At 32.8% G+C, this 17,568-nt stretch overlaps 1 protein-coding gene across 2 annotated transcripts in view; it reads left to right on the top strand.

Moving 5' to 3' along the window:
• LOC144844715 (aldehyde dehydrogenase, mitochondrial-like) overlaps nucleotides 1-16,217 on the top strand; it is a 54,505-nt gene extending 38,288 nt beyond the window's left edge. For both annotated transcript variants that reach the window (XM_078701754.1, XM_078701747.1), the window contains 11 exons: nucleotides 2,751-2,830; nucleotides 6,483-6,532; nucleotides 7,191-7,252; nucleotides 7,602-7,730; nucleotides 8,236-8,349; nucleotides 11,517-11,619; nucleotides 12,681-12,865; nucleotides 13,157-13,321; nucleotides 13,832-13,989; nucleotides 14,706-14,820; nucleotides 15,333-16,217. In XM_078701754.1, coding sequence (XP_078557880.1) covers nucleotides 2,751-2,830; nucleotides 6,483-6,532; nucleotides 7,191-7,252; nucleotides 7,602-7,730; nucleotides 8,236-8,349; nucleotides 11,517-11,619; nucleotides 12,681-12,865; nucleotides 13,157-13,321; nucleotides 13,832-13,989; nucleotides 14,706-14,820; nucleotides 15,333-15,365 — 1,194 coding nt within the window. In that variant the 3' untranslated portion in view covers nucleotides 15,366-16,217. The remainder of the gene's footprint in view (nucleotides 1-2,750; nucleotides 2,831-6,482; nucleotides 6,533-7,190; nucleotides 7,253-7,601; nucleotides 7,731-8,235; nucleotides 8,350-11,516; nucleotides 11,620-12,680; nucleotides 12,866-13,156; nucleotides 13,322-13,831; nucleotides 13,990-14,705; nucleotides 14,821-15,332) is intronic.
• The last annotated feature ends 1,351 nt before the right edge of the window (nucleotides 16,218-17,568 follow it).

The raw sequence follows: 17,568 nt of genomic DNA, 5'->3' as shown, positions 1-17,568 counted from the left end.
GCCCTACCAAACACTAAACACTATACTTTAAAATCATAATAAGACACTGTGAAACAGAGTAGGTTTATTTTTACGAATATCAAGCATTTCAATATTGTTAGTACCTAGTTAGTAGTTACCAGATCTGGAAGATTAACAACAGTTAAAACAAATAGACATAAATTTTCATTCTTACCTAGCGCTATTAGACTACACAACAATGAGTTTCAAAGATAGTTCATTAGGTTTGTTGTATTATATTGCTTGATCAGTTGTTGTTGTTGTTGTTAGTTCCAAGTTGATCACGAATGTAAATATTATGTGTGTATTGTTTTGCTTGTGTTTTTCTGCCAAGAAAAACAATTATCATTATACTATGTATGAATGACTTAATAAATCAAATCTGAATCTGAATTGTAACCGACCGAAAACGTACAAGCCAGAACGTCATTCTAAAACCTTTTTACCCGAGTCATTATCATTCCGACAACCATCGTCTATACTTCCTAGTTACACCAAACTCACATTCACAAATTGTAGTGAAATTAGCCTAATCACACTAAGCACAAGTAGACACACAAATAAAATATTTCAAGTGGAAAATTTATGTAGGGGAATTATAGGCCTACTGTAGGCAGAGGTACTGTATGCTCTCAAAGTGCCATCTAGTTTTTTGTGAGATAATTTCTTTAATTTATTTGTGCTGTCTACTTTTTATATTATAATTATTATGATACATGTTTTTAACATTTTTGAGCTGTGAAACTTAGCATGCATCAACGTTTCCTGTGAGAGACCATAGGTCATGAGTGCACCACATTTTGGCGCCTTGAATCTGAATAGGTATTTTAACATGACAATAAAAATACCTTATAGTGAGTGCATCATTGTATTGCAGGCTTTTGTCCTTGAAAAAATGAAGAAAAGAGAAAAGCAAACCATTGAAACCAGTATTTCATATAGTCCATGGGCCAGACATTTTTTCGGTATCAAATTGGTGGCAAATGCTACGGTAGCATTCATTTTTGGAAAGATTATTATGTGTACTGTTCAGAAATCCATGATAGCAATGGCAATTGTGCAGCTTAATAGTCATTTTTTATGATTAAAACATCGCCTACAGAAAACACACAATTTTGGGGTAGGGGTATTTTGCTAATAACTTGGGATTTAATGAACAGATTTGCATAAGTTACATTTTTTTTTAATGAATATGCTGTGTATTATGAAGAAATTTCTTTGTCAGTAATTTGTAATCGTTGGCAATTATGGGATAGGGGGTAACATTTTCCGAATAACTTAAGACTTAGTAAACAGATTTGCATTTTCTTTGTATCAGTATGCAGAATGAAGATTGCTTAATTGAAATATACTTTTTAAAAATGAATCCAAAATTTATTGACATCTTTAGAGGTCAAAAGGTTAGTGACCTTTAACTAAAAATGCAATTTCTTTTAAATTAACATTTAATGTATTATATATTGTCCCCTTTAATTAATTTGGTCCCATAATAAATGCACTTTTATTTTCCTGATAAAAATTTAACCCAATTGGTTTTTTTTTTTTTTTAAATGAAATAATTATTTTTTTGCCAAACAACTATATTAAAACTACAAAATGAATTTTTCGGCACAACACATCTTTAATACAGTTATTTGTGCTGTGTTATGATTATAATACATGTTCTGCATGCATTAACCTTTTCCCATTGAGAAAAATGCAAGATCATAGGTCATGAGTGCACCACATGTTGGGCGCCTTAAACATGAATGGTATACATGACAAAAGAACATTCATTATTGTTAGTGCAATTATTGTATATGCATGCTCTTGTCCTTCAGAAATAATTTTAAAAATAAACCTTTGAAACCAGCAGTTGGCCTGTATTTTTCAGCAAAGAAATGGAACTAGTATTAGTTAAAATTATTAGTATATAATTAGTAAATTATTGAAAATAGAATAAAACTATTACGTCATGATAGAGTTGTATCGACAATCGACAAAGTTTAAATTCTTCCCAATAAACTTTCGAAACTGATCACTGTGGCAAGATTATTTATTTGGAATTTTTTTGAAATGAAGTGACATCAATTGATATTTTAAAAAACTCTTAAGCAACATCTTTTTTAATTCTTATTTTAGTTCTCTTTGGTTAACTTGAATCTGGTTTTGTTTTCTAATTGGATAGGATAGACAGATGCCTTTTATTACTCGAGCTCCTTTGAATTCTGTTCCAGCAAGCTCTCATTTGGGAGCTTCAAAGTGTTGGAGAACAGAGCGGTGAAAATGGGTTCTCTGTATCATCTTTTTTTGGTTATTTTAGGATATTTTTATGTATGTAAAGCGCTTAGAAAAATTTATATCACAGGCGCTATAAAAGACAACCATTATTATTTTTATCTCTCCATCCTCTAACCCTCTCACCAGGACAGTTCAAAAGTAGTTTAAAATCTTCCAAGTACAACAATTATCTTCATTTGATATCCCACTACCTACAAACCTATAACATTCCCTGTAATTTATTAAAAACCTGGTGCTAAACCTGTCTACACTATCAAACTAGTTTGACAAAGATACAAAAAAAGGTGCCCAAATATGGTAGTAATATGCCCAAATATAGTAGTGGTGACATTATCATGTCCATATATGTTCACATCACATTTTTGATGGCAAGAGGCTTCCTACTTTCTAGAAGTTTTATCAGATACAGTAATCTATAACTGATAGTGCTAGTACAGTATAAATCTGAAACAATATCTTTTTTTTTACAGAGTCTTGAAACATTTGATAATGGAAAACCATTCCATGTTGCACATGCAGGCGATCTTGAGCTGACTATTAAATGCTACAGGTTTGTTATTATTCAGAGATTGGTTCAAATTATTAAGGATACCCATTCCTCCCTAGTAAATGGTGTAATAAGTTTTACAGTATCTAGGATTTTTAAGGTTAAATTTATTTAAGAACCTTCCGAGCAGAAATGGGATACATTGTTTATATTAAAAAAGTAAAATCCCTATTTTGTACACAAATGATAGCAATTAAGGCATTAAAAAAAATATGAAAAATTAATGGTAATTGCAAAAAATCAGATGACCAGGTATACTGTATATAACTTGAATTAAACATTTTCAATCAATCATCAGCGCGTACAGGTTTTGTTTACTTGGAAAATCTTTGAATGCTGACCAGTTGTTTTCTTCCCATGCCTAGTTCCACATGCCATATGTGCTTTTTTGTCTGAGAAATATTTATTTAGTGCTAAGAAGGTTATTTTCTCAATATCATTTATTATTCAAATCTGTTAGAGAAAATGTACCATAAGAAGGTCCATTGTTTCATTTTGAAGAGCACGACTACAAAAACCAGCATTGGTTGTATAATTTCATTGTAAGTCAATCAAAGCTGAGCTTTCCTGTGATCTGCCGACAGAGCTCATGGTTGATTGATTTTGGATTCTGTTTTTTTTTGGACGTGAATACCTACAGCGGAATGTTTATCTCTTCCTGAACTGATCCAGAGGGGCGGATTCAAGGGTGGGAATTGGCGCAGCCACACAGCTTCGCATAACTATCGACTTAACCGTACAGCAAAACAAAACATCGTCGACTCTGTTTGCAGAACAATAAAAAATCAAACAATCGGCGGTTCCCCCACAGACCCATGTACTTAGTGTCTGGTCTGGTCCCCCTATTTCAACATGCTGGATCCACCCCTGATGATTGTGGTAAACCTTTGCAGTGTTATGTCATCGTGGGATTATATTCACATTTTTGTAAAAAGAAAAAGTAAGAAATTATAAATCTCTGTAGCTCATCAGTATAAAAGAGTTGTAGATATAAATTCATGTATAATTTGAATCTACAAAATGTTGTGAATTCATATCTGAATTTTACATTTTTTTCTCTCTTTTAATTGCCATTACAGCATATTTCTCTTTCTTGATTTTCTTGAAATTTCAATATGTTGTTGCTGATTCAATCCTTTTTCATGATCAACCATTTATTTGTTTATTGTATGTCGGCAGATTGTAAGAAATCTTAATATTATTATAATTATTCTCACTAAGGGATTGTCTTATAATTTATAAAGACAATTTCCGCATTAATATTTAGGTCTGGAATTTACCAAAAACATCATTTCAAAATGATTTGTGACAACAATACAAGATTGAGTAATGCCTAGATTTTGCAACACCCCGTGCCAAAAACCGTCTATAATTGTTTTAATTTTCATTTTAATTGCAACAAATTTTGTTTTTCTTCAGTCACAAAGATTACCTTAAAGTGACGAATTAAATTTCAGTTTCATAGTTGATTCTGATATAATTACACAATTCCAGTATATTTTGCAATTTAACTTGTTGACATTGTATTTATATTAGTTGGAATGCTGTATTACTACCATGGGCCTAGTATTTGACCTTGGATTAGTGATATTGGCAAGCTACCAATAAATAGTGCATTGATATCCAGTCATTTAAATATAGGTCAATTGCATGACAAGTAATATTTATGACAACTGTTAGTTGGCAATGTTACAAATTATTATTAAATTAGAATAATTCAGAATAAATTGTACATCCACTGGGATAAGCTAGATGATAAATTAACACATCATTCACATTGGGTGATCATGTAGGCCTAGACATCACAAATATATATAATGTGCATACATTTAGTATAGTGCCATGTTGATCCGATCATTACTCATGGTGTTTTGGACTTGATGTACCAATTTGAACTACATGCTTTTACTAGTAATATTGAATCATGTCATGTCAGTGTTGCCATCTGGCGCTCTCTGGATCATCTGTACACAACACCAAGGTATACGTACCCCTACTTGTCTCAAAAGATGTAGGTCTACTAGGTTCTTTAAATTAAAGTGCACACAAGCATTTTGTGTACATTGGTCTTACAGTGTATACTGCAGTCTTTATTCGAGAAGACTCATTACCACCAGAACCATGGAGTGAGTGAGTCCTGCTCGGCCACTTACTCAGAATCAGCCACCTAAGATTGCCAGAACTACTTCCCGTTTTGCGTTGACCTGATTGCTTGAGTTAGCATACTATAAATGAGAGCTGTTAAATGTGATTAATAGATTTACTCCAAAATTAAACAATCACTATCTATTTCATCTTGCCACATTTTGATATGTGTCCTGCAGCTTTCTATGATATCTATATAAATTTACGTAAGGGCAAAATTCGGTAAAATCGCGCGTTGCTTCTAGAATGTTTACTCGATGGTATATAAAGTTGGTTTGTACTTTTGGTACTGATTTTAACCACCTGATGTAACCCTGTTTCCTAATTAAATTGAGTTAGATAATTAGTTATTGACAATTAAAACGAATTTAGGTTCAACGATTTGCCCCAAATAGGGGTGTTTCCGATCGTGGTATACACTGTCTAATGGATGTCCATCTTGAAAAATATCCGCACACAATAATACTAGGACGTTCGGATTTACCTATCTCTTTCTACGATAATTGTTTTTGATAGCTGAAAACCAGTTGAACAGCTCGAGTACACATCATAATGTTGAAGATTTTTATAGATTTAATATACATTCCAATCTCTCAGTCTCTCCCAGTATTATTATTTGGTTAACACAAGTAGGTAAATTTATTGGCCCTTGGGGATAAACTTAAAACATTTAGATATAGTATTGCAATACTTTGACAATACTGTAACCATTAACCATTTTTGGTCGCCATTTGAATCGGAAATTTCTTACTGTGAGTGTGGGTACTGTTAAACACATATACAAATAAATGTATTACTGTGAGTGTGGGTACTGTTAGATATAAAAACACATAATATACAAATAACAGTTGCTTCTAAACGTTTATATTAATTAATAATTACAAAAAATATAAACGTTGTAGTGGTTTATCGTTACATGTACTTTACTATTTCAATCGACTATGAGAGTGACAGTTTTAACACAAAGTATTAAATCACAAGTGTTCTACTGTATTAGTGGTATATTATTTATAGGCCTATAAAACATGAACAAATATTTCGTTGGATAAAGAATATATTTAAAAATTGTTCCTCTTTGTACCCATCTTCTTCCCCATCCATAAACCCTAATTACATACAAAACACAAATTGGGTGTGTTTAAATGAGTTCAAATAAAAAATTTGGACTCATTTTGTGTGACAAGTTTCTCTTTTGGAAGTAATTCCCAGGGTGCTAATTTTAGTTGACTACATAAATCATTGTGTCTATTTATTCATATTTCTGTAAAGTCTTGCGGTACGTACATTTGAAGTCGCCAGTTTTTTTTACACTGAAATTACTGTGTATTCGAGAACCATCTGTGGGCACGACCTAGATGGTACACGAGCGAAGCGAGCGTACCATCTAGTTTATACCAATTAACATATGTTTGTATAATTAATAAATATTGAAAAAAGGGGAAAAATTGTACACACATACTTGATGATGTTCAATAATATTACTGTATTATATGTACTTATTATTATTTAGGTATTATGCTGGCTGGGCAGACAAAAATCATGGGAAAACAATCCCAGTCAGTAAGTTAATATTTCTTCCACTACATTTTTAATTGCACTGTGCAAACCTCCTAAAAAATTTACAAGGTAAAAATAAAATATTTTTTCTATTTATTATCGGATTGAAGATACAATTTAAAATGTACTGTACAATATTTTACAGAATTGAATACTTTACAACAGGAAAGAAAAAGTGAAATCATACTCAAAACATTTCTTCAATTTATATTTAAAAGAACAAATAAGAAAGAAGATATCTTATGTTGATATAATGTTTGCTGTACCACTCGATCACACTCCCGAGGACGATCAAAGCATATTGATCGAAACGTAGAGTAAACTAAACAGCATACTATTTTAATATTACCATAAACAAGGGATTCAGATCCATAGGCATCATTTTAAGCTAATTTCAGGCCTACTGTATAGCCTGGAGGATTTCGAACTAACCATGCAGTTTGCTAGCACTGCAGTATCAGTTTCCGGCCATAAGGTCCATATTATAAATTTCGGTCCCATCCATGGTGGGGTAGAGGTTAGACCCTCTCGCCATACCCAACTACCTGGCCTAATCGAAATAAAACCATGGGTCAGGTTTATGGGATCGTCAGCTTTACTTAAAAGTGCTTACTTAATTCAGTGATCAGTTACTTTAAATACTTTATATATTTATTTTCAGATGGTGACTATTTCTGCTATACTCGTCATGAGCCTGTTGGTGTTTGTGGTCAGATCATTCCAGTAAGTTGATCCTTAAAAACAGTCCCATCACTAATTTATAGGGCAATTTATTAATAAACTATCTAGAAGTAAGTTCCCATAGATTGTTCTTGAATACTGTAATTTTTGCGTAAAAACTGGCAACTTTCAAATCAAGGATTTGTGTACCGAAGAACTACTTACTCACTACGTAATACTAAAGCCGCAGCGAATGATATATAGACAGTGATTTATGTAGTCAAATAAAATTACAAAAATATAAATAGGTTTCAGGCTGGTTTCTCTGTGTAAAGTGTAATTTATCTCTATGAGGCTTTAAGAGAATTTAAAGGCTATGTGATCAAATAATAACATTATTTTCTCTCTTTAGTGGAACTTCCCATTGCTTATGCAGGCCTGGAAGCTAGGCCCAGCTCTTGCCATGGGTAATGTTGTAGTGATGAAGTTAGCAGAACAGACTCCACTCACTGGTTTGTACGTTGCTGGTCTCTGCAAAGAGGTAAAACGATCCCATCTTGATATTTATTTTAATTTAATTTTTATTGTTACATGTTTATGTCTTGTCATGATGTATTTCTGTGAGGGTCCCTAATGATCAGCTTCGGCTGGATGGACCACCCGCTTAAAATATTGCTAAAATAAAAAAAATAAAATTCCATGAGTATGTTGTATACAAGTTTTTGTTTTTTATTTAAAAATAAAGTACAGATATTGAATTCAACATTTTGAGACTTACCTTAAGAATATTTGAAAAATAAGTTGTAATAATAATAGTTATAATATCAGAATGCATCATGCAAGGATTGAAATTTTCTTTTTGTTATGTGATGCACCCACTTTGGATCGTGTAGGGAAAACAAATTAATGGAAGAATTGTAATTTTTCAGCGAAAATACCTGGGTCTTCCCCATAGTAGAGGAAGTGTGTACTGTGTGTACTGTTTTTCTCCCACCTCAGATTGTTGTTAACCCTCATAATTTTAATATAAATTTTGTATTTTTTAGGCTGGCTTCCCACCAGGAGTTGTGAATGTAATACCAGGCTACGGACCTACAGCTGGAGCAGCCATTGCATCACACAATGATGTGGATAAAGTTGCATTCACTGGATCCACAGAAGTAAGATTAGTCACTGATATCAGTAGATTTTTGTCACTCTCGTAATACTAGGAACCTTTAGATCATGTGAATGTGAAGTTGACTGCTCTCTATTTCACTCGACGGCCAGACGACGACAACTAGATGCCGCGACGTCATGTCATGCAAACCGTGTACCACTTTTAACAAAATTACTGATTTGCTGGATAACAAGTTATTTTGGGTTTTTTTTTATGCCAACAAACCAAAAAACATCAAATAAAAAAGTACTACCAACAAGGGGCCTAGCCTGGCTAGACCTAGAGCCTACTGTATCCACATAACCTATTGAAAGCTAAGCCTAGCAAGACCTCCTACATTTAGACTCAAGACAGTAACCTAGACCCAGACTATAGCCTATAGGCATTTAGGAATACAGGTCAACCCGTACCCATGCCAACTCGTACCCACCAACCCGTACCCAAATTTTGGCTTACTCGTACCCAAAATTTTGGCTGACCCGTACCCACCATTGGCTGACCCGTACCCATCATTGGCTGGCCCGTACCCAAGTTTAATGCTATTTAAAGTATATTTATATTACATTTAAACCCAGTTTTATTACATTTTTAGATACCAATCATATGTTCGATATTATAATGACAAAAACTATAGACCTAAAAAGTATAATAATATGTACAGACTCGTACGAAAAAATCACAGCTTTCATCGTATGGTACGTCGTAATATTAGGTCAAGTTAATACTTGAGGGCGCTGTTTTACATTGAAGATCAGAGCAATATATATATGGCTCTGTTGAAGATGTCAGTGGTCGGCTGTGCTGCATTCTATTTTTTTTTCATTTATGAATAGTTATTAATCTATTATTTACTACGAATAGTAGTACACGGAAATTGAAATACCCACTAGTCTGTGATGATGAAAACTTGAATTATTAAAAGTAAACATGAATATCTATTATACATAATTTGTTTCATTTTATTTTACAGATAATGAAGTAGGCCTAATGACTAATGTGCTTTTTGAAAATCGTTTTAAAATGGTTTTTGTTGTTTTGTTTTGCAAGTTTTGGAAAATATTAAACTGTTTTAACATTTCGAAAATATTTAATACATTTTCAAGTAGTCACTTGTATTTTAAAATCACGAAACTATTTAAGTGGATACCATGAGCCTCATTTTTGCTGCTAAGTGAGCATTAGAATAATGAATCTAAGTAGATTAGGCCTATTGCCATTTATAAAACAAATCCCCTAGTATACAATGACGGATGTGAGAATAATAATAAAAGGTAACCTCCAATAATTTAACATTTAATTACAAACGACGACATTTGCTGTTATTACGTTTTCATTTTATAATGATTATTACTGTATTATTATGACTAAAAAACCGAAATACATACTACTAAAACTAAAAAAAAAAATCATCTTATCGCTGACAGATACGGACGTAGGCCTAAGTATACTCAGACACGTGTAGATAGGCCTTCAGAACGTTTATATTATTTTAGTAAATAATACGACATTCGTTGCCATGGGAAATCGGTCGTAGGTCATTAATTTGTCTTATTTGATACATTATAGAATGCGTATTTTTTTTTTTAAAGGGAATCCCTCGTCAGCAAAAACACGTAGCTGTTATTGAGGAAACATCTACCAAAAATGTTTAATTGCCGTAAACAAACAGATCATTTTACTAAATTATTTAAGAAAAAAAATAAATAGAAAACGATCATACGCCACATTGCGTTGTCTATTTTTTGACACACTACAAATGCGTTTTTTTAATATAAAAGAGGAATCTCCAGTCAGCAAAAACACATAGCTGCATGATATAGAAGAAAATCTGCCAAAATGTTTAATTGCCTTACAGTACGTGTATATGATCATTTCACTGAATTATTAATAAATAAAATATATGGAAAACGATCATACGTCATTGCTGAGTCGTCTCTTTGACGCCCTATAAATGCGTGTTTTTTATAATAAAAGGTTAATCCCGGTCAGCAAAAACACGTAACACGAAATCTACGAGTAATTCTACCCCATAGCCCTGCAGGCCTTACAGTACGTGTATAATTATGATCCCCGATATGATCATTTCACTGAATTATTAATAAATACAATATATGGAAAACGATCATACGACTGAGTCGTCTCTTTGACGCCCTATAAATGCGTAATAAATAATAAATAATAAAAGGTTAATCCCGGTCAGCAAAAACACATAACACGAAATCTACGAGTAATTCGACCCCATAGCCCTGTGGGCTTTTTGCTTAAAACAGGGCGTTGTTAATTCAACCAATTTTAAATTACCAATACAATAGAAATAATAATTACTTGATCGAATCTAATCAGGGAAGATAATTAGGTGATAAAAATTGATAAGTATAAAAATTATACGTTGTTGGTAGGCCTACTTTACCTGGGCTTAATTGAGAATTGTAATACTATACAACAGTTAAAATATTTTTTTGTTAATTAATGTTCTCTTACGTAAATAAAAAAGACACATCAAACATACGTTTATAAAACTATAATACTATTTAAATAAATGTTAACAAATATATGCCTAATTAAACGAAGTTTACAATCAAATCAATGGTCATTTTTATTAGCACACATTTCACCGAGACCTGTAAAATAAAAAAACAATTTAAATATAAAAATATTCATACGGCAAAAGCATACCACTAGTTTTGCGCCGATCAAATCATTACAAGTAATTATTCAAATTGGGTACGAGTAGGCCAAATAATGGGTACGAGTAAGCCAAAAATGGGTACGGGTAAGCCAAATAATGGGTACGAGTAAGCCAAATACTTGGGTACGAGTAAGCCAAATATTTAGGTACGAGTTGGCATGGGTACGAGTTGGTTTGGGTACGGGTTAGCCAAAGTGGGTACGAGTTGACCAATTATTTGGGTACGGGTTAGCCAAGTTGGGTACGAGTTGGCATGGGTACGGGTTGGTTTGGGTACGGGTTGACCAGCACCCGGCATTTAGATGTATAAACATTGAAGACCTTTCCTACAATTTTTGATGTTTTGTAAAAATACTGCATATATATTACTTAAGACTTACATTAAACCAGGTCATTCCTTGTCTTAAATGTACACTTTATGGTAAATTATGATAAAAAGAGAGAAACAATGCAATACTTTCATATTAATTGTGTAATAGATTGGTAAGATTATTAAGAAAGCTGCTGGTGATTCCAACTTGAAACGTGTAACTTTAGAACTTGGAGGAAAGAGTCCACTCATTGTTATGAATGATGCTGATTGTGAGTCAAATAAATTTATATTTAATAAAGCAATAATTATGTATTAGAAAAATAGGACCTTCAAAGGAGTGATGTACGCTTTTAGGCTATAGGGTAATTTTTTTCTGTGACACTACATAGCCAATCTTGCCAAAATATAGGCTTAAAATACATTCCATTGCTGAATTTGCCTAGGCCTATAATTAATTATTGTACTGCACAAGCCAATAATCATGTCCCAGTAATACATAGTTACTTTATAATACCGTAAATCTTCTAATAGTAACCCACACTCTAATAGTAACCCCCCTTCTAATAGTAACCCACCTTAATATAAGTCAATCTATAATAATAACCCACTACTCTAATAGTAACCCATGGGGTTAATATTAGAGTCACAAAAACTATGAAGACTGGTCGTTTAAGATGAAGCCGTATTTTGAAAATAAGGAGATAATGCATGTTGATCTCGGAAGTGGGGGACGATTCAGTGTTTTTGAGTTTATAAAATAAAGTTAGAGTTCAAACAAATTCGTACTGTTTTATTATTTTGCTATGATTTGCTGACGTGAATAGTTGGTGTGGGTTACTATTTTCTAATCTAAGATTAGTAATAGTAACCCACTACTCTTAATAGTAACCCCCCTTCTAATAGTAACCCACCCTAAAAAACAATCAAAGAATAATAACCCAGGGTTACAATTAGAAGATTTACGTGTATTAATATTATACCTGTGCGCAAGTCAGCCACGTTAACTGCAAGATATATGTTATTTATTTTATATTTATTTTTTCTGATGCTCTACCATGAACTTTTTTGTATTTTTTAAAGAGGTCTATGCAATTGAGTTCTCTGTTTCCTCATTCCATCTATACGTCAACAAAGCATTTATGGTTTTAATAATTCTTTTTCTTGGGTCTCTGTCTTCCTTTGTTTGACAACCTCAACTGCTTAATTTCAAGGCAGCTTTAAAAACTCACTTTTTCTTAATTTTCTTGGATTTTATTTTTGATATTAAGTGCATTGAGGCTTTTGCATAATGTGCAGCATGTAAGAATTGTTGTATTATAAACTCTTTCAGTGGACTATGCAGTAGAACAGAGCCATTTTGCCTTGTTCTTCAACCAAGGACAGTGTTGTTGTGCTGGAAGCAGGACATATGTTGAAGATGGCATATATGATGAATTTGTTGAACGTACCATCAAGAGAGCTGAGAAACGCACACTTGGAGACCCATTTGACCCTAACAATGAGCAAGGTCCACAAGTGAGTTTTTACCCTTATTTACTCAGGGAGTTCAGAAATAGTTTGAAATTACCTCTTAAAATGGGAATCAACAAGTTACCAGTTATTTCATTTATAGACAAACAAAGTGTTTGCATTTGATTGCTTTGTCCTTCGGATACACAAAAAAATAATTGTACTGTAGTTACTTTGGGCCTAGAGAGGGCACGGAATCCTGCAGCATATGTTGTTTGATACTGGCGAGTAATGAGTACAAGTTCCCTTTAGTATTAGTGATAGTGGTTGAGGGTGTATCTCCTTTGTTTTCTAAAGGTTGATAAGGAACAAATGGACAAGATTTTGGATTTGATTGACAGTGGAAAGTCTGAGGGTGCAACCCTAGCTGCTGGTGGCAATCGTTATGGAGACAAGGGATACTTTGTTGAGCCTACAGTATTCACTGATGTTAAGGACAACATGAGAATTGCGAAGGAGGAGGTAGCTACACATTGATTACTAAAGACTCTAACCACACAATTGTTAAAACTATGATATGCTCTATGTTTAAGATACGTATGCTAAATTAAATGCATAATTAAAATACTGTAAAATCAAATGATACCTTTCCTGAAATATGAAATATGTTCTTACTTTTTTCCGTCATACCTACAACCTTGGCCTATGCTACTATTATAGTATCAATTCGTACACAATTAATACTGCCAGGAAAGATGATAGTCATCCAATAGTGTGTTTCTCAACATCTTTGTGGCTAAAATAATTTGTTGTATTGCAAGGTAGTGCATGGGATCGTGATAAAATATAATACCTTTTCATGGTAGCGCGATAAGAAAAACAATACTTCCTAGGATCGTCATAAAAGACAATGCCCCAAGCATAGGCTACAAAGGGTTACGTGCAAAAACAGAGCAGTAATTTAACCAGATTTAAATGCTTGCTATATCTTTATTTACATATCTTGCGTGACATGTCTTTTATTGTATCCAGATCTTTGGTCCGGTGATGCAAGTAATGAAATTTAGTGACAAGAATGAATTGGTAGAACGGGCAAATGATTCTATGTATGGCTTGGCTGCATCTATCTTTACCAAGGATATTGATAAGGCCATGATGTTCAGTCAAAGCCTTCGAGCAGGATCTGTCTGGTAAGATTAGCAGTAGCAGTTATTTATTATTTGTTCTCTTCAGTATATTGGTCTGTTCTTCCAAAGGACTCAGTAGCCTACTTAAGGCACTTAAGACAGTGGCTGTGTGAACTAGTACACTAGGGTAACCCCATCCTTGTCTCAAAAGATGTACTAGGTTCACACTTATTTTGTATGCACTCAAGTTCAAAATTATAGTCTTTATACGAGAAGACTTGTACCACCAGAACCCTGGAGCGACAGTAACAATTAGCTATTAGATTTATAGTACACTGTACTGTAGTTGAAAATTAAAAAAGTAGCGATTGTTTGCTGGTTTCAAAGACATAGTTAATAATATTTAATAAGTGGTACTGTAAATTAATCTATATTTTTAAGTATATGATTTTTTTTTATTATTGAATGTCAAAAATGATCCATCCGTTTCTTGATACTATATATCATATCATCGGTACTGCATCACACACTGTATGTTTTCCATGTATTGCCTAGTAACATAGCATAAATCTAGCCTCACATGATACAGGCACCATGTGATACAAATGAGATTACCAAATATTCTTATTATACTGGGCAAATATTGCAGTATGTGGAGATACAACACTGAGAATCGGGTAAAATAATCGATTTATATAAAAAGTACATCATTTTTATACCACCCCGAGTCAACCCCTGCTATTACTTAATTATAATGTTCATGTTACATTGCCCTTCAGGGTGAACTGTTTTGATGTGTTTGATGCAGCTGCGCCATTTGGTGGTTACAAAATGTCCGGAAATGGACGTGAAAAAGGAGAGTATGGCCTTGATAATTACACTGAAGTTAAATCTGTAAGTAAAGCGTTTCAATGTACAAATTCAATGTACTTTATTCATCACACACACATAATTGTGTTAATTGGTAAACCCCAATGGTATCACTAAAAATTGTTGGTTATAGTGTAAATGCAGTAGAGTTTTAAAAAGATGGAAAGTAAAAGGTAAAACGTACAAAATAGCCCTTTACAATCATAATGTAGTAATAGTTAAAATCTGAACACAATTTATTAATATCTTTATTAAATTTAAACTTCATTAAAGAGTGTATATTTTACCTAGAGCATAGCAAAGATTCTAGACCATAGCTAGTCAACCATGGGCACAAGACCAAACTATCTAATACCTCTAACACAACAAAACGTGAAAAGCATAATGAGGAGAGAACCATAAATAGAAAATGTAGAACTTAATAAGAAAATGTAACATTCTTTTAGCAAACCAAACACAAAGGGTATGCATATGCCCAACTTTTATGACTTGCTTTCATAAATAACAAACCATAATTTCTCAATTCTTCTTTTCAGGTTATGATTAAAATTCCACAAAAGAACTCGTAAAGGATGAGGCATGTAATAAAGCAGACAAAATGGATGCCCACAACTTGATTCACATTGTATTTCAATAGAATAAAACACCATTTTTATTTCTTTTTGTTGAAAGAAATATTGACAGTGCCCCTGAATTTTTTTTTGGAATATGCCATTTTAGTAGTAGTTATTCAGTTTGACCAAAAATTGGATTGAAAAAAAAAACGTAATTTAAAGCGAAAAATAGGTGGGTTTTTGGTTGAATTTAACCAATTGTTTTATTAACTTTGTTAAAACTACAAAATAGCCTATTAAAAGTCTGATTTTATTAATTTTTATTTTTCATGTTTTTGGGGAAGATACATCTTTAAGATGATTAAAATGTTGACAATCACTTTTTGAAAAAGCAATACAATAACGAAATACATAATAAAAAGAGGAAACGTTGTACTTTTAGGTGTATGCATAGAAATTACACGAACATTTTACAAATATTATTGGTATTACTATTATTGATATTATTTAAACATACATTATTACTTTACATAGCATTTTATGTTTTCTGATGCATTTATAATACTATTAACCAGATTTTATTGCAGTCCAGAAAATACTTTAAAAATCTATAAAATATTGGTGACAAAATAATGGATAATAATGAAAAAAATGAAGGAAATGAGCGTACATAGAGAAGTTATATTTAGGATTAAAATGCTGCATATCAAATATCCAGTATATTTGAAAAGAATTTGTCCTATAATTAAATGAAATAGATCATGGTACATCAAAATTAGAGGGAATTATGTATTATGTAGATGTATTTTTTAATTGATTCATCATTGATAAAATATACTTTTGAAATTAAAAGTGGATTGAACCACAGCCTAGTTTGAATTGTCTTTATTATAACTTTTTTTTTTAAAGAAAAAATTGGATCCAATTCCTGATCTAGGATATTGAAATAGATTTCATGCTCTCTTGGCAATATAAAATTGAATTGCGGGTAGATAAACGTATAAATCAATATGAATATACAAATTTGACATATAAAACCTATAATTATTATATACAGCATAAACAACATTACATTACAAAAATTACATATAATCTAATAGAAATATAAAAACTATTACAGTACATACACCACAAACATTACATTGTGGTAAATTTAAGCGCCTTGAACACTTTGTGGATATGTGCGCTTTATAAATCTTATTATCTTATCTTATCGTAAAAAAGGGGTATTAAAATTGTTTATTATGAATATTGCAAAAAAAAAGAAGGAAGCTGCTGTATTCAGATTCGCAAGTCAGATTGATTATTGATGGTGAGCTGTCACAGCCAATCAACTACAACAATGGTGTAAAACAAGGATGTAAGCTTGCTCCAACTCTTTTTGGCATCTGTGTACAGTGTTGCAATGCTACTTTTTCTGGCCTTCAGCATGCAACATTGAGCATTAAAGTCTGCTTCAGATAGGATTGAGACCATTTCGACTTTAGAAGACCAAGATCTTCGCCATGTTTATCAGAGAAGCACAGTATGCCGACGATATAGCAATTTTCTCGGAATGTATCGATAACCTCCAGTTTCTCACAATTCTGTTTCACCGAAAATGGACTTTGTATAAACATCGGGAAGACTGAAACCATGAGTATTGGCACTGAAGCTGATTTTTGCATAAATGGAGAGAAGATGAAGAGTTGAAATATCTTAGCAGCTATTTCACCAGCAATGGAAAGATGTATGCAGAGATCATCTCACGTATACAAGCTGCATCATGTGCTGTAGGATGTATAAGAAAGAAGGTCTTTGGCCGCAGATGCCTTTCAGTAACCACAAAGATGAATTCTGAACCAATGTGTTATTCCTTTGTTGTTGTATGGCAGCGAGACCTGGACGGTAATTCTGATTCTAAGATCTGTGCAATCGTGATAGCTCTGACACACCGGCTATCAAATGTCACCAATAACACCACGAGTCTTGGAACTAGCTAATACTGAAGATATAAAGAACCGTCTAATCCGCAGTATGTTACGATGGATGAACATGTTTTTCGTAGGCAAGGCACTTCTGATGGTACAAGGAAGGTTGGCCGTCCAATACTAAAGTAGAAGGATAATTGCAAAAATATGTTAAAACATGGGACGTACTCCGCACGTGGAATCAGAAGATGAATGGTAAAAGGAAGGAAGAAAATAAAAGAAAACGTGAGTAGCGCTATAAAAAGAAA

The sequence above is a fragment of the Antedon bifida genome, chromosome 1 (assembly GCF_963402885.1).
Source record: "Antedon bifida chromosome 1, ecAntBifi1.1, whole genome shotgun sequence".
NCBI classification, from domain to species: domain Eukaryota; kingdom Metazoa; phylum Echinodermata; class Crinoidea; order Comatulida; family Antedonidae; genus Antedon; species Antedon bifida.
The sequence above is the reverse complement of the archived record's forward strand: the minus strand, read 5'-3'. Positions and strand labels throughout refer to the sequence as shown.